Raw genomic sequence first — 27,912 nt, 5'->3', positions numbered from 1 at the left:
ATTACTTCCAAGTGTAATTTTGTGTTTCAATGAACAACAATTATTATTTTTTCATCTAAGAAACCGCCGAAGTCCAAACATCTTTTCACTCTGCAGCTTAGTTACAAAAAAAAGAAAGCGAATCTCATTGGTTTTGTAGGCACTTTGCGTTCGTTATGATGAGTTTTCGCGAGATTGATTTAATTTTGCATAAATACCTACGGTTTTGTGAAATCGGTTTCTTTAATTTGGATATCGATCTATTTCTGACTGAATTCGGATTAAAGTTACTTTTGTTATATCTGCCGCATGCCTAATTCTGACGTTTCAATTTTCATAGATAATGTGGGAAGGCGTTGTAGAAGAAAGCTCAGTGCCTGGCCGATATTGAAATTGTGTTTAGTGACGGCTAATAAAGTAATAAGTAGAGTTAAAAGCCGCTACATGAATTTTTACTTCTTGTAGTATCGTTTTAGTTTAGTGTCGCAAGCTTAAACCTGTAAGTTGAAGAAAAGGCATAAAACTGGTGTTCGATAAGTCTCTTGGCAATATGCCTGCCGTCAGGGGAGATGGAATGCGAGGGCTCGCAGTTTTCATATCGGATATTAGAAATTGCAAGAGTAAGGAAGCGGAAATTAAAAGGATCAACAAAGAACTGGCCAACATACGAAGTAAATTCAAAGGCGACAAAACTCTCGATGGCTACCAGAAAAAGAAGTATGTGTGTAAGCTCCTATTTATCTTCTTATTAGGTCACGATATCGATTTTGGTCATATGGAAGCTGTAAACTTGTTATCGTCCAACAAATATTCCGAGAAACAAATAGGCTATCTATTCATATCAGTGCTGGTCAACACTAACAGTGATCTCATCAAACTTATAATTCAGAGCATTAAAAATGATCTACAGTCTCGAAACCCGATTCACGTAAATCTCGCATTGCAATGCATAGCGAATATAGGCAGCAAGGATATGGCTGAGGCATTCGGCACTGAGATACCTAAACTGCTTGTGTCCGGGGATACCATGGATGTTGTGAAGCAGTCGGCAGCTCTCTGTCTTCTTAGATTGTTTAGAAAGTCACCTGAAATAATTCCTGGCGGTGAGTGGACATCTAGAATAATACACTTACTAAATGACCCACACATGGGTGTGGTAACTGCAGCAACATCATTGATAGATGCACTTGTGAAGAAAAATCCAGAAGAATACAAGGGGTGTGTCACTCTGGCTGTAGCTAGACTGAGCAGAATTGTGACTGCCAGTTATACAGATTTGCAAGATTATACATACTATTTTGTTCCTGCACCTTGGCTGTCAGTGAAACTGCTACGGCTATTGCAAAACTACACTCCACCTTCAGAAGAACCAGGTGTCAGAGGCCGTCTGTCAGAATGCTTGGAGACTATCTTCAATAAAGCTCAAGAGCCACCAAAGTCAAAGAAGGTCCAGCACTCAAATGCCAAAAATGCTGTCCTCTTTGAAGCCATAAGTCTAATAATCCATAATGACAGTGAACCTAACTTGTTAGTTCGAGCGTGCAACCAGCTTGGACAATTTTTAAGTAATCGCGAGACAAACCTCAGATACTTAGCACTCGAGTCGATGTGTCATCTTGCTACATCTGAATTTTCTCATGAAGCTGTAAAAAAGCACCAAGAAGTTGTTATACTCTCTATGAAAATGGAGAAAGATGTATCAGTTCGTCAGCAAGCTGTAGATTTGTTATATGCAATGTGTGACAAAACAAATGCAGAAGAAATTGTACAAGAAATGTTGGCATACTTGGAAACAGCTGATTACTCCATAAGGGAAGAGATGGTCCTGAAAGTTGCTATATTAGCAGAAAAATATGCCACTGACTTTACTTGGTATGTGGATGTTATATTAAATCTTATTAGAATCGCAGGAGATTATGTTTCTGAAGAGGTGTGGTACAGAGTGATCCAAATTGTAATAAACAGGGAGGAAGTTCAAGGGTATGCTGCTAAAACTGTTTTTGAAGCTTTACAAGCACCAACATGTCACGAGAATATGGTTAAAGTGGGAGGTTACATACTGGGAGAATTTGGCAACTTGATTGCTGGTGATACTCGTTCTTCACCCCAAGTCCAATTTGAACTTCTGCACTCCAAGTACCACCTTTGTTCAGCGGCTACTAGAGCTTTATTGCTCTCAACATACATCAAACTTGTTAATCTGTTCCCAGAGATCAAAAATAGAGTTCAAGAAGTATTTAGAGCAGACTCTAATTTACGTTCAGCTGATGTAGAATTACAGCAGAGAGCATCAGAATACTTGCAATTAAGTATAGTCGCCAGTTCAGATGTTTTGGCCACTGTTTTGGAAGAAATGCCTGCATTCCCAGAAAGAGAATCATCAATACTAGCTGTGTTAAGAAAGAAAAAGCCAGGACGCATCCCCGATGAGGTAAGAGAGTCAAAAAGCCCACAGCCCAATGTTACACCAGCGCCAATAATGAATAACACAGCAAATACAAACAGTTCTAGTGCTGATCTTCTCGGATTGTCTACACCTCCTGGTTCTAATGCTAACACTGGAAATGGTTTATTTGATGTTCTTGGTGACCTGTATACAACTCCTAAAATAAGTCCAACTACAGTTCAGCAAAATAATATCAAGAAATTTTTGTTCAAAAATAATGGAGTACTCTTTGAAAATGATCTGATACAAATAGGAGTGAAGAGTGAATTTAGACAGAATTTAGGACGGATTGGTTTATTCTATGGAAACAAAACTCAATCGCCCATTCAAAACGTCCATCCTGAATTACACTGGACAGATTTGCATAAGCTCAATGTGCAGATGAAACCTATGGAACCTGTACTAGAAGCTGGTGCACAAATTCAACAGATGTTGACAGCCGAATGTATTGAAGATTTCGCTGATACACCTAGCATGTCTGTATCTTTTGTTTATAACAATGTTCCACAAAAAATTTCAATGAAGCTCCCATTGACTCTCAATAAATTTTTTGAACCAACTGAAATGAATGGAGAATCATTCTTTGCTAGATGGAAAAACTTAGGAGGAGAACAACAGAGAGCTCAAAAAATATTTAAAGCTCAAGGTTCCATTGATTTGGCAGCTGCTCGCACAAAGCTGTCAGGGTTTGGTATGCAACTACTAGATGGGATTGATCCTAATCCTGATAATTTCGTTTGTGCAGGCATAGTGCATACAAGAATGCAACAAGTAGGGTGTCTCATGAGATTAGAACCAAACAAGCAAGCTCAAATGTTCAGACTTACTGTAAGATCAAGTAAGGAAACTGTCTCACAAGAAATATGCAATCTGCTGGCCGATCAGTTCTAACTTCTCTAACTCATAGTTTCATGTTGGTAAAATTGTTAAAACCATGGATTACTCCTGTTACTCTCGTACCATGTAAATTGCCATAGGAGCCCTTTTCTACTTCTTTTATTTTAATTCACAATCTGTACACTTTCCTGTTAAAACTTTGTGTAATTTTATTTTATCATTAGGAATTTAGTAAAATTTAATCTGCTAAAAATATATACCTACATAATATATTTATTGTTATAAATGTTATAAGGCGTAAATAAAAGACAAATAATATATTTTGTTATGTCTCAATTAAATATATTATCTTAACATTTAAATAATGTTTCATCTATTTTTAATCTCAACATTAAAAATATGCTGTATCAGTCACTTTTAATTTTTTACAAAAAAATGTTTCATATTATTACTTATTGTAAACATATACCTACATCTTTGATTTAACATCATAATTATCAAACCACTAACATACCTAGTGCAAATCAGTAGTGTAATAATGGTATAAATTTACCAAAAAATGTGTATATAAGTTTGAATAGTTTTGTATTTGTATATTTTATGTCATTATAATATGTTCGGTTAGCGGGACACAATCATTTCTGATATCAAGATGTGTTAACTGATATTGTAGCAAAGTAACATTATTGATAATAAATAGTGGTAAATTGTAAGAAATTGTTTCAGATGTGTTTGGTATCACAATTTAACATAGGATTTTTAAAAGTCATGAATAAATTTTAATATAGTTGAACTTTTCCAAAATAGTGTAAACTACATGTTATTTATTTCTTTTACTAACTGAATAAACTTCTCTAAACATTGCTTTTCACAAAAAAATTATGTATTTGGCATGTCTATTGTTATTGCAGTTACATTTTTAATAAGAAATTAATTAATTATGGATTTTAAGTTTCCAAAATTCAAGTCCAGTTATTGTTAACTATGGGGCATTGTAATCAATTAGTAGGTACCTATCTAATAAGTTATTCATTTCATGATAGTGTTTCTTAAATGTTGAATCATATTATAAAAATTTAATCATTCAATTTGTAATAATATTCATCATAATCAATAGTATCTAATAAGTGATTCATTTCCCATGGTGTTTCTTAAATGTTGAAACACAATAGAAAGTTTTATATGCTGAAATGTTAATGATAATGTTAATAGTGTAACTTTGAGCTACTGGGGTGTGCACTCCATATAAGGTAAGCCACAGTCTTCACATAATTTTCAAATAGGTGTGATTTAGAGTTTAGACCTTTATAGATTTACCTGTGACCTACCTACACAGAATTTGAGTAAGATTTAAAAAGATTAACTACCTTAACTAATTAATGGTTTACCTTAGTCCTTAATACCTATACTATTTGTATTTGTGGCTTGCCTATGGACCCTGTGCACATATTGTTAAGCTTTCCATTTTCTAAAATAAGTAAGTACCTAAATTAGAGAAACTAAACTATGTTCATCAAGCATCAAATGCTTTAGTGGTCATTTCAGTTCAACTTACAATCATTGTTTTCAACCCTATCTCATACATAAAATGTAACCTTGTCCATGTGTATGAAGTAATATGATTCTTTCACTTCTGTCTGAACGTGATAAATGATTAGCAGTAACACAAAAATGCCATTTACCTTTCTAGCTCATGCATTTAGACTAATCAAATATTTAAAAAATTATGAACATGTACTCATGAGTTTATAGAATCTCAAAGGTAGACATTTTATTTTTTTATATTGTTTCCATGAAGTATTTAGAGATAGTTTAAGTGTAGCATAACAGTACTGAATATTAAATGTTATAAAAAAATCTGTAGTGAAGCTTTTTTGCATGGTAGAATTGTTTGAGGAAATGATTCAATAAAATAAGTATGTTTTATCAATTTATGTATTTACAGCAATTTGGTAAAATATTACATATATGTATATTATGAATTTAAAATAAATTATAAATGCTTATTTCATATAGTATGCATACACTATGTATTGTGTTATTACACTGTAAAATATAAGCATGAGAAATTTAAGCGTGGTTCATTATGAAGATAGTTGTTTGCCCTTGCGCTTCAAATCATATTGTACCTTATTAATAATTGTCTAAAATAAATATTTAACCAGTACATATTTAACATTTTATTTCATTTGTCTAGAACTGACACAGCAGTATGTTCACAGAACAAGTTAACTATTTTATAACACTGCAAGATCGAAATTTACTTATAATTGCAGCAAGAAAATAAGTTTAAACCCTGATTTGTGAGCATGTCTGTATTTAACAAAAATATTAATTGTTCTTGTGTAATTACAAATCACAATGATTACATAACTGTTATTCTTGAAACAAAAGGTATTTCTTTGATAAGACTGCCTGGTCCAAAACTTTTGATGAGTCAAGGTCTTGATTTTCACCGAAGTGACTGACAGGTACTGTTAATCAAACCATTCGTCTACATTTGGGGAATTTTCCAATACATCATTTGATTCACTGAAAATTAAAAAAAGAGTCAAGAGACCTTATAATAGCTTATAGCCACAACATAGTACCTATATCATTATTTTATATCTTAGGGTCAATTCATATTAGCTCTGAGTCCAAAGCACATCGAAACGTCAATCTGAAACTTAACATAGCAAATTCACCCATATCTCCACAATGCTCCTTAGATAAAAAGAGAATGCGGGCATTTGACGGAATCCGTGCGTCTAAGCAAGATCAACGCCGATTGGTGCGCGCGCACCAAGCGCCTATTACTGGGATAGTATTGACCCTTAGTGTTACTAATATAACAGGATTATAATCATCATCATCTCAACTCATTGCCGCACACTATGAGTCACCTCTCAGAATGAGAAGGGTTTAAAACATAGATCATCACACTGGCCAAGTGTGTATTGGCAGACTACATACCTTCAACATTATTTAGAACGCTCAAGCATGCAGGTTCCCTCACAATGTTTTCCTTCATTGTTAAAGCAATTATTGAGTGACTGTGATTTGAATTTTAGTAATTCACATTAAAGACTGCCTGAAAAATAACGTACTTAATCGCTATTCTACAGATGTCATTAGTAGGTGATGCATTTTTTTTAAATTTATAGACTAAGGGCCTTTTCAGTGCCACGCGGATGGCCTGCGCGGACGTCCGCGGCGGACGGTGGAGTGTATGAAACCTCAACAGCGCGTTCAGAGCGACGCGGAGCTGTCCGCGTCGCGGAGTTGTTGAGGTTTCATACATTTTACCGTCCGTCGCGGGCGTCCGCGTGGGTCGTCCGCGTCGCACTGAAAAGGCCCTATCCCTTGGGAGAGTGAATAGGCAATGGAAAGATGTAGTAATTAATGGAACAAATTGCACCTGTCAAGTGAGGGGTCATTGCTAAACATTTCTGTAGGTACAGTGGGAGGAGCTCGCTCAGGCAACAGCTCGAGGTAAGATTGTCGCGACTGTAAGTGGCGTTCCACCTCTTCGGGAGTCATGTGACCATCGCTGGCAGAAAGTCCAAATCCTAGTGCTGGCGATGCCTTCGCCATCATGATGCCACTAGCTTGATGCTGTGAAAAAAAAAAAAAACATTTATGTATCTGGTATTTCAGTTACTGGTCAAAACCTACTTCAAAGGGTGAATGTCCCCATATCTAATTTACTTTTACAATTGTTACAACTCACAAAAGTTTCAAACAGTACATACAGACATTTGCCAACTGTGGTTAAATTGTTAGATTATAATATTTAAATAAAAAAATATTTAGGCCTTCAATGACTAGGCAGATTTTGGACAAAGTTATTTTTATGAATGTGGATACCGTCTTTTGTCTTACAGGATTATTAGTATTTGGTGTTTTTTTAGGGACAACAGCTCTTTTCCTTTTCATAGTATTATTGAGACCTTTATTGATTGCAGATGGTGTGGATAAGACTTGCGGACCAGCACTGGTGTCCATTTTTTTCCTATAAAGAAAAGAGAATCTATTATGCGTGAATATCCTACTGCCATTAAAATGGTATTATGGTTCAAAGTCTTGACAACTCTTATTAAATTAACCACTAGTGTACCTTTTCACTGTCTCAGCATGATTGTAAGTTGTGTCATCTGAGGACTCTGTATCTTCACTATCTGAAGTGGTGCTTTCATGTTTTTCATATTGCAACAGCCTGTCTAACAGGAAACTGCGATCGCGAGAAACCTTTAGCAGCCTTTTTTGACTACATCTTAAAGCATCTTGGAAACATTCATTCTCCTAAAAAGGAACTGTAATGTATGACTTCTATAATATTTCTCAACTATTAAATAATTCTTTGATGTTGTTTTTTAGAGTTCTGTACCTCAAAAGAAAAAAGGAAGCTTTATAGGATCATTTTGTTGTCTGTCAAGAAACCTAGGCACTTCCCGTTGACCTAGAATAATGAAATTTGGCAAGTAGGTCAGTCTCTCAGCACATGTAAGGGAAAAAGTTTGAAAACTGTGAATTTATGGTTACATCATAAAAAAAATTAAATGTGTTCATGAACAAATAACTAGTATTTTCAACTTTCAATGTAAGAATAATACATATTATACCAAGTGGGGTATCATACTTACTGGGGCTTTACTGGTACATACTAAAACAGATTATTTATTTTCGCATATAAGGATTTTAATTTATCGTGCAAAATGTCCAAAAAATACGACTGTAGTACGGAACCCTCGGTGCGCGAGTCTGACTCGTACTTGGCCGGTTTTTTTTTTTAATATTGTGTGGACAAATATCTTTTGACAAACTAAAAAATTACGATTGGCAGAAGAAAAGTACATACGTAAATAAGATACTTAAGTTTCTTCTTGAGTGTTAAATACTGAGCTTTGTAATTAGGTTCAGGTTCTGGATCGCTGCTACTGTCGCTAGAATAGTCTTTCTGTGAATCGTGGCTGTGAGGCGCATCTGCTCTCACACTATTACTGGCGCTTGCTCCTTCATTAGCCTGCATATTCGCTATGGAGCGACAATACCACCCGTCAAGCATCTTCTACCAACAAAACGAAGAATTTTAATTAGGTACATGTACATGTTTGGTACATAAATAAATGGAATATTAAGTTTCAAAGAAAATAGTGTGAAGAAATAAACCTTTGGATAGTTTTCGGACGCCAGGGTAGCTGTTTTTTAAGTACAGGTAAACAACAAAGAGTTAGAGTTAAGCAATAAGCCAAAAATAATAAAAATTATATTATTTAAAGCTATTGAGGATCAAGAATCAAAATCACAGCAAAATCATTCTTCTTTCAAAACAAAATCAATCAAGCACAATGAAGAGCACAATAATAACTGATTTTACGGCCCTGGATTCTAGCCTCTTTGAACGTTAAGGTGGATATATATTCTCCGTAATGATATTAACGGGTCTGCCCGCGAAATTCAATTTTTACTTGGTTGATGATATTACCATTGTCTGCCTACTTTGTCGTATTAGTTTACAAATTGCGAAAAACCAAATTTTTACATTCGCAGGCAGACCCGTCTCATGCCCCTTATGAATATTACTTTACTAGAGGATGCCCGCGACTTCGTCCGCGTGGATTTATGTTTTTAAAGATCCCGTGGGAATTGTTTGATTTTCCGGGATGAAAAGTTGCCTATGTCAATTACAGAGATGCAAGCTACCTCGGTACAAAATTTCATACGAATCGATCAAGCGGATAAGTATTTAGACATATCGTGGGAACTGTTTGTTTTTCCGGGATAAAAAAGTAGCCTTTGTCCTTCCCCGGAATGTATCCCAAGTCTGTACAAAATTTCATTAAAATTGGTTTGGCAGTTGAGCCGTGAAAGCGTAGCAGACAGACAGACAGACAGACACTTTCGCATTTATAATATTAGTATGGATGATATTACCAAAGAGTATGTAATCACACATTGATGATTTGCGATGTTAGCTTTGTTATGTTTGTTATGGCTTTGTTACCAACTCTGAGGAAATGATCTAAGATTAACAAACAATCCTACCAACTGCTTTCCGGAACTACCTGGAACCATAGACATATTATGGAACTATATGGGAACTAGGTACTATCTAATGGAAATGCTTGTGACAATATTATACCATGGTTTGCCTGCACAAAGTACATTTTACATATACCTACGTGCTTACCAAATGCCAATCGAAACGTTCCAAAGTCTTGGCAAGCATACGCAAACACTCATCCACACACTGCAGTGTGTGGATATTTCGTTCTGTGCTTCATACGCTTGCGTTTGTTACAGGCCCGCCTAGGGTAATAATTTTCTGTTTTTTTGTGGTCACAAGCATTTCGCGGCTCCGTGAGTAGCTTGATCCCATTGAGATTATAATATTCTTACTTGATCCCATAGATACTTTAAATCTATACTTGGCTCACAAGACCTAGATCCCAGGGCCATAAAACCAGTTTAAAAAAACTACACACTTGCGCATGACATGATCTCATGAATCCCGGAAACCTATCAGAGTTGTCAATATCATATAAAAATACTTTTTTATTATACATTGACGTTTCCTCGTTGCTTTAAATTTTGCTTCGATTAATAGACAGTAATGTATATGTGCTACTACGTAATAATCTCCAAGTAAATTTGAATGATTATATGGGTAAAGTGTCCTACCCTATAAGATTGCGTTGTCATGTAAAATGAAAAAGTCAATACGTCTTTAAACTATTTTCTTATTTGGTCGGTTTATAAGCGAACTTCAACCTGCGCTCTAGGTTGGTTTGGTTGTAGGAAATTGAACTTTATCTGTACCGCATGTGCTCTTTCAGCTGAGTGTGGGCCGTGCTTGTCGCGGTTAGTTGGTGCCGGATTAATTCCTCGTGTTGTTATGGCTCTCGGTAGTGAAGTGAATGATGATAATGGTACGAAACAAACTTCCCAAAAAGTGAAAAAATGTCCATTGACCAGCAATCTTAGCGAAAAAAGTGCTAGCGAGAATGTTAACAAAGGTAAGGTTTTGAATGGTCATGCCCTCAGTTATGTAACATTGGGTAAGTAATGCATACAACTAAATAAAACATCATTTTATTTAAATTATCATCAATTACAAACTAGTCATGTGACATAAAACATGTGATCGATTTTTTTTTCATTTGTCAAAATCTTTTCTTCTAGGTTTTCCTTATATTTTAAGGAATATCTACTGTATATATTTTTTATTTTAATGCGCTTTTTGACATTCCTTTTATAAAAACTTATCTATTTAAGTATAAAGTTACTAAACGAATGATACAGTCCACAATCCACATGGGTCATGGTGGTTTTAGTTTCTTTCCACATTACACAACATGTTTAATTGTTACATATAAGTAAGTATTCTCATAATCTGTTCATTATTATGTATGTTACAGTCATAGTGATTAAATAGCTATTATACATAATGACTGGTCATTATGTATAATATCAAAATTGACTAGACAATGTAATAAATTAATCACTTTATCCGGATATTATTCATAATAGCGGTTCAAAGTTAGCCAAAGTAATAAATACGGTCTAACTTTGAACCTAACCTTTTTTTTTTTTTTTTTGTTGACGCTGGGGAATGCATTTACGCATCCCCCCCCGGAGGGAGGGTATGTGGGACTCGCCGGCCGAGAGGCGACCGGAATACCCACTAAACCCCAGCGGCGCTACTGCGCGTCGCCTGGCGACTGGGTCACGGGAACGGCCGAAGCAAACAACCGCGACCCAGCCAGCGACGTCTGCCAAGGCAGACCCTCCACCGGGGACCTACTCGGTCCCCATCGACGCACCTCCGGGACGCACCAACGAAGTGCGTCCCCCGACCTTGGGACGCGCACGTCGCCCGCGTCCCATCCTCCGCTTCATCCACTGTGCCCTCTGCTAGTCAGAGGGACACGCGGACCTAACCTAACCTAACCTAACCTAACCTAACCTAACCTAACCTAACCTAACCTAACCTATGTACCCGTTATAATACATAATTATGTCATTAAACCACGAAATAAGTCTCAAAACAGTATAATATTGCTACACATATAGTTAGGTATGCATAAGGCAAATTGAAATATAATTTTATAATATTTACCTGTAAGTACCTACTTGTTTTATTACATCATCCAAGTCTTCGAAGAAATTATATAAAATTGCTAGTTAATGTGATTAATTCTGTGTCAATTATCAGTTTATCTAAATTGGGTAGACATTATAAATAATGACTAGATAATATATATAATATCAGGATTTATTACTTTGGCTGTGACATGTACACCTATTAGTCTACCTTTTAAGATGTAAAATAAGTAATTAAGTAATTACTTCTCACTGTGTTAACTGGCTATATATTAAAGCAAACAGTAGCTAATAATTATTTAATTCAATAGGTAACTAGTAACTACATAGTTATAGTATAATATTTTATTTTATCAGTGGCATTTACAAGGGTTATAACTATACCTATTTGAATTTTGATTATTGAATCTGGTTATAGGTGGTTAGGATTCTCATTTATGTTTAAGGCTGTAATCACATCCTTAACGTCAGGTGGAGATGGTGGCTGCCTTTTAAAATTGAGCTTTGAAGTAACCTCATAAAGTTTATTTTGCACTGTCAGATTTAATAAGCCATTTTCCGAAATTCTTATCTTTTTCTTTTTACTCATGATGAGAGGTTGTGTGTGTTTTTGTGGATTTGTGCACTTTTATGCTACCATTTTTCTGAAAACCTGCTGAGCACCTCAGATAAGGTTCTTGGATAAGTTTTAAGACCACCAGAAAGAGCTGCAGTTTATCATAGGTTTAAAAAAACAATTTTAAATCTTGTTAATTTGTATGTGTATATACCATAATGAAGTATAATATTATATATATATATATATGTATATGTATATATATATATATATATATATATATATATATATATATATATATATATATATATATATATATATATATATAGTTAAGTTATTTAATAGTAAACTTTAAAATGTTTTTCCTGTGAATTAAAGCTTTATTTTAAAGCTTATTTTCTGTATGTTTATCATCTGCAGTTTTGCATTGTTGCCTTCATTCGGCATTCAGTTACTTTTTCAACCATTTCGTGCCACTTAGCTTTTGAGAGTAGATTAATTTAATGAAAAATAAACTTAAGTGTTTCCTGCTATTAAAACGGCCAAGTGCGAGTCTGATTCGCGCACCGAAGGTTCCATACTTGGGTATTTTTTCCAACAATTTGCATAATAAATCGACAACTGTTATGAATAAACATAAATAAAAATCTGTTTTAGAATGTACAGATAAAGACCTTTCATATTATGATACCCCACTTGGTGTAGTTATCTTACTTTGAAAATTGAAACACATTTTAATTATATTTTTAGTGATGTAACTACAAATTCGCAGTTTTCGGATTTTTTCCTTTACTTGTGCTATAAGATCTACCCACCTGCTAAATTTCATGATTCTAGGTCAACGGGAAGTACCCTATAGGTTTTCTTGACAGGCGGACAGACAGTTAGATAAGAAAGTGATCCTATAAGGGTTCCGTTTTTCCTTTTGAGATATAGAACCCCAAAAATACAGAATTGCTCTATCTCTGGGTTAAGGTAATGTAAAATAGTGTAGCATACTCTTGAAAAAGTTGGCCACCATAAGGTAATTTCAATGAAAGATTATGTAAATTTCATATTGTGTATTTTGTTGCAATAAAGTTTTCTTTGAAATACTAAGTATCTCAGAGTCTGAATTACATTATAAGTAAGTTACCCCTTCTGATAAGGAATACTTAATAAATTACACTATAAATAATATTTCATCATCATTAATCAATTATCATTCATTCTGCCTGTCGACATCCACTGCTGAATATAGGCCTTTCACAAAGAGCCGCCACCTCACGTGGTCCTCAGCCGCCCTCATCCAAACCAATATTTGTTTACCAAAGCAAACTAGAAGCCGCAATAGGCTTGCTACTCCTGTGCTCCATTGATGTGTGCTCCTCCTCAAGAAATACTGAAAGTTTGTGGGAATGACTGCAATCTTTTTATAACAGTATACTGCAGTCAATTTTAGTCCTGCCTTGAACAAGTTAATAAATCTATTTAAAGTATACTCCTGAATCTGGAAAAAGAGTAGTAAATACATATTGTGGATGTTTTTTAGTTTGGTAGATTTTTTAACCGGCTTCCAAAAAAGGAGGGGAGGTTCTCAATTGGTCGGAATCTTTTTTTTTTAGGATAAAAAGTTGTCTGTACCATATATATGAATACAAGATGCAAGCTATCTGTATACTGAATAGATAGTGCTTGCAACTCTATACACTTCGAAATTCGAATTTTAGATTTCCTAGAATTAAAATTAGCCAATGTCCATCCCTGGGATACAAGCTATCACTGTACCATATTTGATCAAAATTGTTTAAAAGGATGGGCCGTAAAAAGCTAGTAGGCAGACAGGATTTACAAAGCAGCGCGGCCGCAGCGCTGCAGCCGCACTGCCTCCGCGCTGACTAATTCTAACTGTTGCTGCATCATGCCGAAGTTCTTTAATTCATACTATTAATCTATTTATCATCATTCAACCCATCGCCAACCCCCACTACTGAACACGGGTCTCTTCTCAAAATGAGAATCAATCTATTGACAAAAATTAACGTAATTTTCGGACTTGTCGTGGTATTTACGTAACTTGGTGTGTTGACAGGTCTAAGATTGATAGTTCATGGTTTGCTGGGAGCGATAACAGTTTTATGTGATGTGATTTTTGCTTGAATGATAAGAATGTTATCGCTCTTTATAAAGAGGGTTCCTACTAGAACATTTATTTAATACTGGATATACCTACTACTGAATACTTATTCTTGCCTATTTTAAAATTTTGATCAGAGGAAGCATTGGCATTGAAGGATGCAGCAAGAAATGGCTGGTTTTGAAAGCTCTAAACGCGAAGATTTATTATTTTTACGAGTCTAACATTCAATTGCAAGATTTGCCCACTAAGGTTAAGTAACATGGCAATGTAAAAAGTGATTAGATAGACACACTTTCCTTTTCTATCCTATTATTATAATACATTATTTTAATTTTATTTAAGTAAGTATTTATGGTAAGCCAACAGCGAGTACATAAAACTATGTTAAGCAGGTACTTAAAAATATTGAGTACAAATTATTGTTCTCCGAGAAAACAATGTAAAAAAACCGGCTAAGAGCAGGTCGGAATATCCTGGTAGGTTCCTTAAACATGTTAGGTTGATAACTCCTATAAACTTTTGGGGTCATTAATATAGCTAGATCAACGGTAGTTTAATTATTTAAGTAGCTTAACAAATTATGTAATTTAGGGGGAACGGTACCGGTGCCGGCCATGGGTGTCGGGTACAAAAGTGCAAATATAATTATTACAAACGTAACGTCCGGCGAGTCGGGCTCCAAAGTAACTATCTCTCTATGCAATGACCAATGGCCGAAACCCACATGCGTTTGTAGAAGGTTAGCTGATGACCCTCCCCCCATTCGCGAACGGAATTGCGGCACGCATTGCGCGTTCGTACTTCGTAGGTTTCTTAGGGCGTTTGTGCACTCATTCGTATCCGATTCATATTCGTTATTCAAAAAATACGATTCGATGTGCTTGTCATACAAAAGGTACGTGCGCTCGTACGCTTGTGCACTTATTTGATGCCTATTTTGACAGATCCGCATAAATACGGATTAAAAGAGTGCAAAAGCGTAGCTAGGTACGTACGTTTTGTATGACGGCCACTTCGAATCGTATTTTTACGTTTACGAATAAGAAACAATTATGAATGAGCGCACGCCCTTAGGGGACAAATCATGTTTTTACGTAGTTAGAGTTACTCAAGGAAATATTTTCTCTAATATTGATTCACTCCGCGAAGCAAGCGAGGTCTACGAGTCTCGAGTGTACTTCAGTGAATTTGCACTTGCCCATCTGTTTGTCAGAGACTTCTGACTTAATTAACATAATTTTAATTACTTACTTACAATTCACAAGTTAATTATGTAAATTGATGGCCCGCCGAAATGTAACATAAAAAGAAAAAAAAACTTTTTGCGGGGGACGCTCTTAAAAGTGACTACTTTTAGTATTCGTTTTTACAAAATGAAGAAAAAATATCAAACATCGGCAACATCATAACATCGTACAAAATATAACACTTTTTAATTTTTTTTAATTTACAACCCTCTGGCTAACAGATAGACAGACAGACAGCGGAGGCTTAGTATTAGGGCGTCGTTGGCACCCTTCGAAAATGGAACCCTAAAAAACGTTGTAGGTAGGGTATGAAGTACCGGGGACAAAAGTCCCCGGAAAAAGACAAAAACAGATCAATGTGGTACACAAAAATTCGGCTCTGGTAAAAATAGTTTCTTTTTCAGGGCTTAAACTAACAAAATCACTTCCTGGTTATGGCCTTGCTACATTATACTTATTATAGAATAGCATACCTGAAGAAATAAAATACTTATACTTAATAGTTAATTATTGAATTATTGAATTAAAAATTGTAATTTATGAAAAATAAATAAAAATGAAACTCATTGTTTTTCCGACCAATACCTATCTGTAATGTCGATAAAATATTTGTTGCTGAGCTTCGATTGTTTATATTAAATGTAATATCCTCTTAACGTCAATCTATGCTAAGTGCCAGCATCGGCGTGTGGCCAACCAACAAAATTCTGGCTCAAGAGTCAAGACATAAGTGACGTTATTTAGTTTGGTTGCCATGCACGGTATCAATACTAAATACATGCTTCATAGCTCACTGCAGTAATGACCTTACGACACAGTTCACGACAATTAGGGAACTTCTAACAAAACATCGAGGCTTCGACCTCACTGGCAGGCATCAAATGTTTGTAGATATATTTGACGTAAGTAACCCTAAAAATACCTCAAAAGGAAAAACGGAACCCTTATAACATCACTTTGTTGTCTGTCTGTTTGTCCGTCTGTCGTGTCTGTCAAGAAAACCTGTAGGGTACCTTCCCGTTGACCTAGAATCATCTTTGGCAGGTATAGGTAGGTCTTATAGCACAAGTAAAGGAAAGATTCCGAAAACGTTGAATTTGTGGTTACATCATTTAAAAAAATTAAAATGTGTTCATGAACAAATAATCAGTATTTTCAATTTTAAAAGTAAGATAACTATACCAAGTGGGGTAGGTATCATATGAAAGAAAGTTGTACATTCTAAAATAGATTTTTATTTATTTTTACGCATAATAGTTTTTAATTTATCGTGCAAAACGGTGAAAAAAATAACCGAGTACGGAACCCTCGATGCGCGAGTCTGACTCGCACTTGAACCCGGATTTTTTTAAACCGAGAGTTCCCTCATTCTAGTTCACTCTGCTTACGATGAGCTCCATCTACGTGGGCAACCGCTGTATTGTACGTGTTTATTAACAATTCAAGTGATATTGATCGTTTATTATTGATTCTCTATGTTCATACCGATTGGCCAAGACTTGGCATTACAAGATGTTAATATAATGATTGACTACAAAAAACCGGCCAAATGCGAGTCAAACTCGCGCACCGAGGGGTCCGTACACCGTAAATCGACAGACAGACAGACAACAAAGTGATCCTATAGGGGTTCCGTTTTTCCTTTTGAGGCACGGAACCTTAGAATATATGGAACCTTATAAATACCAAGTTAACTACTAGTTTTACTCATTATGCTGTTGTTGTAGTACATAGTAGGTATACGTGTATCTAATTTTGCTCAATGGCTTTTCCACAAATAGGTATCTAATCAAAATAGGAAATTATCTTGATTATTATCATAGTATTTAAACTACGATACGTGCGAGGAACAACGGATAAGTAATTCGAATCATTAATGCCTAGGTTACGCTGCACTTGTTTAATTAGATCAGTGTTTCGTTCCCTCCCTTCCAATCCCTCTTCCTCTCCAATTAGGCACGAAACTGGCAAAACGATACCGCATATCGTCATCATCATTTTCATTACTAACCGATAGACGTCCACTGCTGAACATAGGGACTTCCACATGTCATGGTCTTGCACCGCCGCCGCCTGAATCCAGCTGTTTTCCGGCTGAAAATCAGCGCTGTATGTTTTAGTCACTTTAGTGTATGGGCAAGGCATACAGCATTTATGTTGAGTTGGAACCTTTGTTTTTCGGGTTGTGCCATACATGATACAGTTTATTCCGGCGCTTCTTCTACTTAAGAGGTCTTTTGACTTTAATGCTCAATTATTAGCCGGGATAACCCAACCCGTAGGTATAACTGGTAATGTGTGGCACAGCTTTCAAAAATAAACGTTTTTCTTTCTTTCTTTCGACTCGTTTATGTCTGCCACCTAGTAAGGGATCCTCTAACGCTGCGCTTTCCGGCGCGAGGTCTTTCTAGAATCTTGGGACCCCAACGCACATCAAAACAAAATCTGATAGTATCATTCATCTACCATAGACCTAGACCTATAATATTTCATGTGATTGGTTCGTCACCGACTTTTTCACTTCATTGATTCGTTACAGCGGCTTGTATCTACTCTCTTTATAAATAGGTTAATATGACGTTATAAATAGCCAAGTGTTAATTAAAAGATGAGCATTTTAAATTTGTATGCTATTGTAGATATAGTCTTATTAATACGTATACGTAGATACGTAAGTACCACTGCATATATTATTAATTTTATACAACATAAAAGTGTAAACATATCCGCTAGAGATCTGGAGAAGATTTATCTGTCTTTAGTCTATACTCCAGACGGATAAAATTCTTGGGAAGCCACCCGTGCACCCCTTGCGTTAGGGTAGGAATTAAATGTAAAAATATGTTGATACATCGTAAGTATCCCTCTCGAGTCTAGACATATGAAAAAAAAAATGTTATTATGCATTTGAATTACTTGTATCAAGTAGGTAGGTATATGCTTATGTCGATTTGGCTGAAATCGCATGTTTGTAAATTAAATAGCAGTTACAATAATCATATGCTCAATTCCAGTGAAATCCGTAGCTTATAGTTTTTGCAATTATCTACCAAAACAATCGATGTAATTTATTCTATGCATTTATTTTATAATAACGTTTCTTTGTTGTGTAAACTCGGTTTTTACCGTGAAAATGAACACACAGAAATACATATATAGGATGTTGTATTGAATAATTGTTACATGTACCGTGCAACCCCAACCCCATGGCATTTAAAGCACTTACAATGTCTTATAAAAAATCTAGGCATTTTATGTTTATTATAAGAAAGTTGCAGTAGTATTCTTCTTCTTTTCTTGTTTGGTGACTTTTTGTAGTGCCAGACCAGCACAATGCAAGAAGTAGTATTGTTGTAGATCATAATAATTTTAGATGTGGTGCAGCATGGATGCATGCAGCTATAGAAAAAAAATAGATACCTACTCTGACTATGAAATATTTTAACTGTACCATAGAGTATCTACCTACCTACCTGTATTAATTAACTAAGATCTTCGCTTACGTTTAAAAAAAAACGATAACAAGGCGCCAAACAGCTGTTATCAATGTGTATTATAATGGAAATATGTCAAAATTTAAAAATTATAACGAAGTAGGTATTTGAGCTCTTCAATGATTTGGATAGTTTTATTTATAGCGAGCCTAAATAGCTAAGGTCAAGGGAAAAACATAATAATCCGGGAGTTGCAGGTTAAATATTCAGTGATCGCTGCGACGCGGGCTTCTTGTTGCATAATTCATTGATTTGTATCGTCACTGTTCGTGTATCGCCAACGAATGCTGTTTATCTGAATTGAAAATCAACAGTTCCGAGTTTACGTCTTGACGTCGAACGATGTGCTTGAAAATTGTTTGAACGAAAACCACGGGCTGAAGAAATATACCTAGTTGGTAAGGCAATCATTCTGAAAGGTAGAAGGCCGCTGGGTTCTTATCCAGGTCCATTTATTGAACAACTAGCTGAGCCGCCCCGGCTGCGCTCGGATGGAATTTAGAAAATCAGTGTGGGGTAGAATTTCCAAAAGTCCTGAAACACGTATTTTCTGATTTGTAACTGAAAAGCCCATCCAATATTCATGAAAATAACGTGGTAAATACCTCCTCCCTCTAATTTTCAAAAATCGTGGAATACGTATTTTTATTTTTAAATGGAAACCAGTACCAGTTTTCATCGCTGTAACTTTAAAAATGATGAGCTTTCATACAAAATTCCATCCTCTATTTAACCCTCTTAGGAGTTGAAATGCAAAAATTGTTTTTTGGTGGATGCCTACAGTTACTGCCTACGTTATAAAAGGAACCCACTATCGTGTCTTGTCGGTTCAGGCTGCGCATTGGTAGATTAGTCTTTCAGTCAGGACAAGTCTTTTTATATTATAGAGAGAATAGAAATACTAGCTGATGCCCGCGACTTTGTTCCCGTGGCTATATGTTCTAAAAATCCCGTGGGAACTCATTGATTTTCCGGATAAGAATTAGCATAACATTCATTCATTCATATGTGTTAATCCAGGGTATAATCTATTACCATTCCAAATTTCAGCTTAATCCGTCCAGCAGTTTTAACGTGAAAGAGTAACAAATATCCATACATACAAACTTTCGCGTTTATAATATTAGTAGGGTTATTTCGGTACAAAATATTATCACTTGGTTCTCTGTACTAAGCTAAAATAAGACAGACATATTATTTGAACCTTTACTAACGCTAAGTAGTTCATCTTAGTTTCCGTTGTGTGCGTTCGTTGGACGATAGCGATTAGCGTTCACACGCAAAGGAAAGAAATCGTGTCAACGTCTGTTTATCAGAAAATTTGATTTAATATCTAGAGGCATGGGCGTCTTACTTCTGTTATCTTGTGTGGTAACGCTAGCAGTAGGTATAAAATCAACATTGCGCTTGATATCTTCCTTCACACTCGCATGACTCTGCTTATTGTCTATAATTTTATCAAGTCTTAATATTCATTTCCATGATGTCCTTTTAAGAGAACACTATTGTATTCTTATCACCGTAGTTGTTGTTTTTATTATCGCTCACACCTACGTATGTATGATTATAACTCTTGATTAATGACTAAAATGTGGGTCAACAAACGTATTATTACGTCTTTTCATTATATTATACTTAGTTTGGTAGAAACTTGATAGCTTTAAGTTTAATAAGTTAAGTCCTACTTACTATTAAGTTTTCCTATTTATATTCTAACAGATCTTTTCTTTTTCCTGTCACATATTATGTGACTGCAATTCAAGTATCTACATACTATTGTGAATAATTTTTAAAGTCTGATACAAGTTAGCCCTTGTCTGCGATTTCACCTGATGATGCAGTCTAAGATGGAAGCGGGTTAACTTGGAAGGGGTATGTAACTTTCATTACACCCTTCACATCCTTAATCGGTTTCTACACGGCATCGTGCCGGACGCTAAGACGGCATGGCTTTGCCGGTAGGGTGGTAACTAGCCACGGCCGAAGCCTTCCACCAGACCGGACCAGAGACAATTTAGAGAATATAACCAAGAGAATATGCCAAGGACCTCCCACTTATAAGACCACAGCGCTTACCACAGCGCATGAGAAGTCGTCAAAATTAAATGGAAAGCGATTAACTTAGGCTTAGTTCAATGAGTTGATAGCGAGAGAGTGAACAATCGGCGGCGTGGAACTTGGAAGGCGTCTATTGTTGGCGGCACCCCGTAGCCGTCTATTATTGACTCGCCGCTGGAGATATTTGGCGAGCCGCCAGCTCGGACCACGTGTTCACCAGTCACGGGACGAGACATGCGTGCTCGATTTTTGACTTATCGAGACCATTGCGTTTAGTGGTACGGCTCCACTATTGGGATTCGACATTTTTTTTATTTTTATTAAAAAGAATATTAGTTATGCTATTTCATGACTAATATTCCCCTTTCCCCTCAAATTAAGTGTAAAGCTTTTGCTAGGAGTAGGTACGACAATAGTGCAAAGGGTTGAGTTTGAACCGCCGACCTTTCGGAATTTAGTCCGTTCCTCAACCGTTGAGCTTTTGAGGTTTGAATGATTTGAGTTTGGGCAAAATTTACGATAATTCGGCATTCGACAAATCAACTGGCCACACTATTCGAGACACGTAATAGAATTTTTAAATTTTTGGCAAATCAACCGGAAGGTAGTCGCGACATCCTGTGTCAGCGAATAGTCCTTCCTCTGGTGTATTAGATATATTCCGGAAAAATGAAGAATTCCCGCGAGAATTTTATAAAACCTATATTCGCGCCAACTATTCAAATTAGTGCGAATGTGCGGAACGATTGACGCCGGCACAAGATTCGCGATTCGCTATAGTAAGTATATCACAAATCATTTGCCGCAATCCGGTATTGAAGCCATACCATAACCGCACTTCCCAACAGTAGAATCTCGTAGATGCTCAATGCACATGTTGCATGTTTGATATTATTAATATCATGTGAGAATATTTCACTAATCCACTCTCTTTGATTCGCATAACTTTATTTGGTTAAATAATACACTAATCGATAATTAGGTAAGTATAGCTAATGTCCGGCATGCCTTGCAATTCCACTTTGTATGAAGAACTTGTACGCCATCTATGTACGTTGATTTGATAGTATTGTGCCGGAAACTTTCGCACAAGTCACAAAAACACGTACACAAAGTTTCATCGCAGTACATACAGGAATGCATACAAACAAAACTAGTCGACATACACTATTAATCTATTAATATTAACTCTTAGTTTAATGTCTATGTTACTACTTCTCGTAGTGTTGTTGAAACTTTCCTACCGCATTCGTAACTGCAATTTGTGACTTCAAAATTGGAGTTTAGGACGATTTTAATTACATAATTTTTGAAACTATAGATGTAATAAAGTAAGTACATAATGTCAGTAACAATTGTTCTTTTCTCAGGCTCTAAACCCGAAAAGACGGTTAAGATGAAAAAAGAAACAATCACAGCTGTTAAAGTCAGCTGTAGCAATGGTCACACAAGCACACCGAACGGGCGAGCAGATGACGAAGGTGGTGGAAGCGCCCAGACACCGCGTGTGTCTTACGCCGCAGCGGCACGCAAAGCGCTGTCACCACAAATAAATAATACGCCCCCGCCATTTCCACTGAACACAGGTTTGTTGTTGTTTTGCCCATTAGATACATTGTATCATAGAAAACGTATTATCCATTTATTTAAGTGATTTAAGATTCAAATGATTTATTTTTGATTTCTAGAATGTCCGAAAAGTAAAACGATAAGTGAAAAATCATTGCAAACCAAACTCGGCACTTCAACTACCAAAATTAACGGAGAGAGTTCACTACCAGATAACAATAAAGATAAATTAAGTACCAAAGAATCAATCATGAACGGCACCGAAAATACAAACATAGATGTTGTTAATGGTGATCTAAAAAATATTTCAGATTGTGATATTAGTAGTAGTGATAAATTAGTTTCTAATGGAATCAACAGTGATTCAGATGACGCGAAGTCAAACAAATCGAATGATGGAAATGAAAATATAGTTTTAACTGAAGATTTACCTTTAAAAGTTTCTCAACCGAAATCAGTTATTAGCAAAAAGAAAGAAATTAAAAAAAATGTACCACTAGACAAGCCTAACGAATCTGAAAAGAAAAAGCCTGTATCCGAAATTACTACAGAAGATATTAAAGAAGAGGAAGTTGTTAAACAAACAGAAAATGATAATGACAAAATTGAAGTTGCAAAGGTAGTCAACGGTGAAAAAGAAAGAGAATCATCTCCGAGTGAAGATGGTGATGAAAAAAAGAGAGATGCAGAAGTAGTTTTTATTCAAGATTTGGGATTTACCGTGAAAATTGTGAGCCCCAGGGCTGAACCTTTAGATATTCAGGTTACTGTTATTTTTTAATTATTAATTGTATTGATTTTTAGAGTTCCGTACCTCAAAAGGAAAAAGGAGCCATTATAGGATCACTTCGTCGTCTATCTGTTTGTCAAGAATCGGAAATTAATCTATAGGGTACTTCCCCTTGACGTAGAATCATGAAATTTGGCAGGTAGCAATAATGTCTTAGCACAAGTAAAGGGTAAAATCCGAAAACTGCGGAACACGAATCTTTAGTTTTTTTTTGATGGAACCACCAATCCATCAAAAAAAAACTAAAGATTCGTGTTCCCCAAAATAATTAGTTTACTGAATCAAAAGATGGCGCTGTCTGTCATTAACTTGCAAGTTTTTACTATATTGGTTTGAAATTTCTTGCATGATGGTGCGGAACCCTTCGTAATCGAGTCTGACTCGCACTTGATCGATTTTTTGAGAATTAAATTACATATTAAATATTTTTGCAGGTTTCGAGTATGGAACTTGTACAAGAAATACATCAAGTACTGATGGATCGTGAGGATACATGCCACAGAACTTGCTTTTCTCTTCAGCTTGATGGTGTCACTTTAGACAATTTTGCAGAGTTAAAAAATATTGAAGGTCTCAAAGAAGGTTCTGTTATAAAGGTAGAATCATTCAACATACAATACAAAATTTACAACTAAAATTACTTTGTTGTGAATTTTTTCGCTTCTTTTTTGGTTTAGAGCAAGAAATCTATCTCATTGCCAGCCTAATTCGTCCAGTAGTTTTTGCGTGAATGAGTAACAAACATACACACACACATACATACACACACACTTTCACCTTTCACTTTTCAATAATATTAGTGTGATATCTAGTCAGATAAAAGTACATCCGCGCACAATAGGCAACACAAGTGTTTGTTTCACAACCTTACAATAAACTCTTCTTTGCAGGTCGTAGAAGAACCGTACACGATGCGCGAAGCACGGATTCACGTACGACACGTGCGCGACCTGCTCAAGTCTATTGACTATGTGGACGCCTATGCTGGCCAGGAGTGCAGTTCCCTTGCTTTCCTCAATGTGGTCACACAGGGTGACATATTAGGTTGATATTTAAACTTCTTGGCTTTCATGTTTCAAATCCAGTATACAACCAGAACGCTAGCAAAAACGAAGACAGGTGGTAGTATTGATAAGATACCTTGAAAAACTACGAAAAAATAAAAAAATCCTGTATTTTTAGAAGTTCACAATACATTGCAAATAAAACATCTGACTGAAGCTAGAGGTCAACGAACATTTCGTAAATAGGTCACTCGAAATCAATGCCACGTCGTAGGTGGGGCATTTACCCGAGTTTTGCACGCTATACAATGCGGGTTTGGAAAATTACTAAATCACTAAAACTACAAGCTAAGGCAAATGGTTATCGGCATTGGATTGTGTTAAGGTAGTATAATAATAACGCTAAGTTTTTGCTAGCGTTCTGGTTACACCCTGTATTATGCATGTATCATCACCATCATCATCATCTCATCGCAAGCTCACTGTTCTCATGAGTCTCCTCTCAAAATGAGAAGGGTTTGGCTATAATCCACCATGCTGGCCAAGTGCAGATTGGCAGACTTCATATCACACACCATTGAGAACATTATGGAGAACTCTCAAGCATGCAAGTTTCCTTACGATATTTTCCTTCACCGTTAAAGCAAGCGGTATATATGGTAAACCGACGACTTAACCACTAGGCTATCACCCTCATTTTAGGCATGATTCGTATCTGGCAGCCATTTTTTGAATATAGTACATTTCTGTGGTTGCTGTCATTCTAATCAAGCTATTACAAGGACTGTAACAGGCTTGCACTTTTGTATGAGATTTTCCAATTCCAATAAAACAACTAATCATCTAACATTTATTATTATCTTTGACTTTCAGAAAAGAAGAAATCACGACCAGAGAGTGTAGACTGTACTCCACCTGATTTTATAATGCCTGGTAGTGCAGAAAGGCCTTTGTTAGCTCTCCATCCAGGCCTCACTAAAGAAAATAAAGCTCCACAATGTTTAAAGGTAAAACTTTTTTTAAGTTCTTTGTTATACCTACTTCACATACATCACTTTATTTCATCATTTAGCTAGTTATAATATTGGTTCAACCTTCAAGAGAAGAGTGAATAGGCACTTGGGCAGGCGTGCTCCACCTAAGTCTGCATCAGCACCTGTTTGGTGCAATTGCAGTCAAGCGGAAGCATAGAAACAGTCATAAAAATGCATTTTTATTACAAAAAGCAAAGTTTAAGCCATGACAACCATTTATTTTATCCTTGCAGCCATGTGTGTGGCATAATTTTTTATTTTAATGAAATCGACCCCATACTTTGCAAGAAATCGATTTTTTTTGTACAAACAGTCCACTTAGAAAATAAAAAATTTGATTCTTCAAAAAAAAAGTAATACAAAATAATAAACAATTTTTGTCGATAATTAATTTATGGTTGAGTTTCACCCCCTTTTGGGGTTGCATTTTATGGAGGGTAGTTAAAAAAAAACTTCATTCATCATCATTCACTTGCCTTGTTCATAGGTGCTAACTACATCTGGTTGGAATCCACCGCCAGGCCCGCGCAAAATGTGCGGCGATCTATTGTACTTGCATGTCGTCACACTAGAAGAACGCAATTTCCACATAACAGCGTGTCCGCGCGGTTTCTACCTCAATCAGTAAGTGCCACTTTTTTTTTAGACCGTTCTGTTGGGACGAGATAAGAACGACCTATACCTGATACCTTGATGAAAGGTATTTTTTAACCGACTTGAAAGTCGGTTAGAAGTAGTTTCCCCAATTTTAAAATTACTATAATTTTAGATATAAAAAGAAAAGATATCGACGAATTGAGAACCCCCACCTATTTTTGAAGTCGGTTAAAAATGGTTCTTTTTACGTAAGAACCGTCTTGTGACTACTTATTTGTCTGTAACAAATAGTTAACTTGTACACAAAATTGAAGTCAAATAAGAAAATGATAAAACGTGCAAAATACATAGTCATGATAATGAAAAAAGTTTGGTGAATATGTTTTTAAACATGTTTACTATATTTCATAAGAAATGCCTTTGATTTGGTTATCAGATGGGTGAAGGTCGTTCTTATTCGTATCTCGTAATATCGAAAGACGTCGAGCGATGCTCGGTCTAGCCTAGTATTGTTTCATTGATTCAAGAAAACAAGCTTATGTTACATTGTCATCCAGTTTCAACCTGGTTCATTGGGAAATTAGTCTAAAATTGTTTGCATTTGTATCAAACAAACAGCCCAACAAGAAAGTGTGTTAATAAAAACATTAAAAATACTTTCATCTGGTTATCAGATGGGTATTGCACCCATCTGATAACCAGACTTTGGCGTAAACTTAAATCATTTAATATTAATAAATAGTATACAATTATTAAAATATGAGTTTTTATAATTTTGAGGGTTTACTTTTTTACAGATCCACCGAAGATGTGTTCAACCCACGTCCTTTTAACCCGTCCCTACTTTGTCATTCCTTAATAGAGCTTTTGAGTATCGTGTCTCCTGCTTTCAAGCGAAACTTTACTCTGGTGCAAAAGAGACGCATGCAAAAGCATCCATTCGAAAGAGTCGCTACACCTTACCAAGTTTATCAGTGGGCTTCGCCAATGCTGGATCATACGGTTGATGCTATTCGAGCGGAAGATAGTAAGTTATTCAAATACGAATATATTGGGTGCATGAAGTTTGATTTTTAATGATTTAATAAATAACTAAGATATTGTTCAATAATTTTATTATTTGAAATCTTTCTTCTTAAATTGGACAAAGTAAGTTTAAACTAACAACGCAAAGGGTAATAAATTAAAGATTATAAGTTTAAATTAATTTTCCTATGGATGGCGCATGTGTAGGTGAGGTACAGAATTCTTGTTTAAGGCGAATAATGAGAGTTTTTCCACGATTTTTTAATATTACTGATAGTTAGGGGAGGGTTAAGGGAAATGTAAAGAGTTGACAAAAGAGGTAAGAAAAGAGAATCACAAAACACAGGGTGTGCGAAATCATCTTATTGAAATCCTATAAACTCGTTCCGCATCTAACAATAACTTCTGACTGCTATCTCACTCGCCAGTGGCGTCATCTGGTGAGCCTAAGGCCGCGCTCACTTTGGATACGAATTTTACGAGAAATTAGTCGTATGAATTGAGTGTGCATATTGGATCCATTTTTCGTTTGAAGTATCGGGGCGTATAACTCGCATCCAGTGTGAGCACTCTCATAGTACTTGAAGGATCAACATCCAACATAATTCGTGCCTTTTGGTACGTGTTCGCACGACCGAATTTCGTACTAAAACGCATGCAAAGTGAGCGCAGCCTAAAAATGGTAGCCCCCATTATAACCAATGTATATGGTGATTGGTGCTGTTCGCATGCAGCGTTCTCCTCCAAGCTGGGCTACGAGGAGCACATCCCGGGGCAGACGCGCGACTGGAACGAGGAGCTGCAGACCACGCGCGAGCTGCCGCGTGCCACGCTGCCCGAGAGGCTCCTGAGGGAACGGGCTATATTCAAGGTATATTCGTTCTTAGGGGTGCAATCAAAACTTGCGTAACCAATCGGAGCGCGGATCAAGCGCGAGCACATCAGAGTCCCACGATAGCCTTATGTTCACGTTTTCATCTATCTATACCTATTTATAAAAGACTTATCCAGACTGACTGACTGATCTACCTACGCACAGCATTAACCGCCTAGGTAAGAAACTTGTGACAG

At 36.1% G+C, this 27,912-nt stretch overlaps 3 protein-coding genes across 4 annotated transcripts in view; 2 read left to right on the top strand and 1 right to left on the bottom strand.

Annotated features, from left to right (window-relative positions):
- Positions 1 to 190: 190 nt before the first annotated feature.
- On the top strand, positions 191 to 5,438 carry LOC123872484 (AP-2 complex subunit alpha). Its single transcript, XM_045916777.1, has one exon. It carries the CDS (start codon positions 530 to 532, stop codon positions 3,314 to 3,316), a length of 2,787 nt encoding a protein of 928 aa, XP_045772733.1. The 5' UTR covers positions 191 to 529; the 3' UTR covers positions 3,317 to 5,438.
- On the bottom strand, positions 4,190 to 8,606 carry LOC123872488. Of its 2 annotated transcripts, none has more exons than XM_045916783.1 (6): positions 8,414 to 8,606; positions 8,103 to 8,309; positions 7,362 to 7,546; positions 7,127 to 7,256; positions 6,663 to 6,859; positions 4,190 to 5,794 (listed from the first exon to the last, which is right to left on the bottom strand). In XM_045916783.1, the coding sequence occupies exons 2-6, from the start codon at positions 8,307 to 8,309 to the stop codon at positions 5,740 to 5,742; spliced, it is 774 nt and encodes a 257-aa protein (XP_045772739.1). In that variant the 5' UTR covers positions 8,414 to 8,606; the 3' UTR covers positions 4,190 to 5,739. The 2 variants fall into 2 exon arrangements, with proteins under 2 accessions (XP_045772739.1, XP_045772738.1); XM_045916782.1 differs by having other exon boundaries at positions 8,103 to 8,312; positions 8,414 to 8,605.
- Positions 8,607 to 9,995: 1,389 nt separating this feature from the next.
- The window catches only part of LOC123872481 (clustered mitochondria protein homolog), a 30,419-nt gene continuing 12,502 nt past the window's right edge, over positions 9,996 to 27,912 (top strand). Inside the window, exons 1-9 of the mRNA XM_045916770.1 lie at positions 9,996 to 10,260; positions 22,192 to 22,407; positions 22,510 to 23,153; positions 23,615 to 23,776; positions 24,071 to 24,224; positions 25,058 to 25,191; positions 25,706 to 25,842; positions 26,613 to 26,842; positions 27,576 to 27,712. Of these exons, the coding sequence (XP_045772726.1) occupies positions 10,140 to 10,260; positions 22,192 to 22,407; positions 22,510 to 23,153; positions 23,615 to 23,776; positions 24,071 to 24,224; positions 25,058 to 25,191; positions 25,706 to 25,842; positions 26,613 to 26,842; positions 27,576 to 27,712 (1,935 nt within the window). The 5' untranslated portion in view covers positions 9,996 to 10,139. The remainder of the gene's footprint in view (positions 10,261 to 22,191; positions 22,408 to 22,509; positions 23,154 to 23,614; positions 23,777 to 24,070; positions 24,225 to 25,057; positions 25,192 to 25,705; positions 25,843 to 26,612; positions 26,843 to 27,575; positions 27,713 to 27,912) is intronic.

This window comes from Maniola jurtina, chromosome 15 (assembly GCF_905333055.1).
Source record: "Maniola jurtina chromosome 15, ilManJurt1.1, whole genome shotgun sequence".
Lineage (NCBI taxonomy): Eukaryota > Metazoa > Arthropoda > Insecta > Lepidoptera > Nymphalidae > Maniola > Maniola jurtina.
The sequence above is the reverse complement of the archived record's forward strand: the minus strand, read 5'-3'. Positions and strand labels throughout refer to the sequence as shown.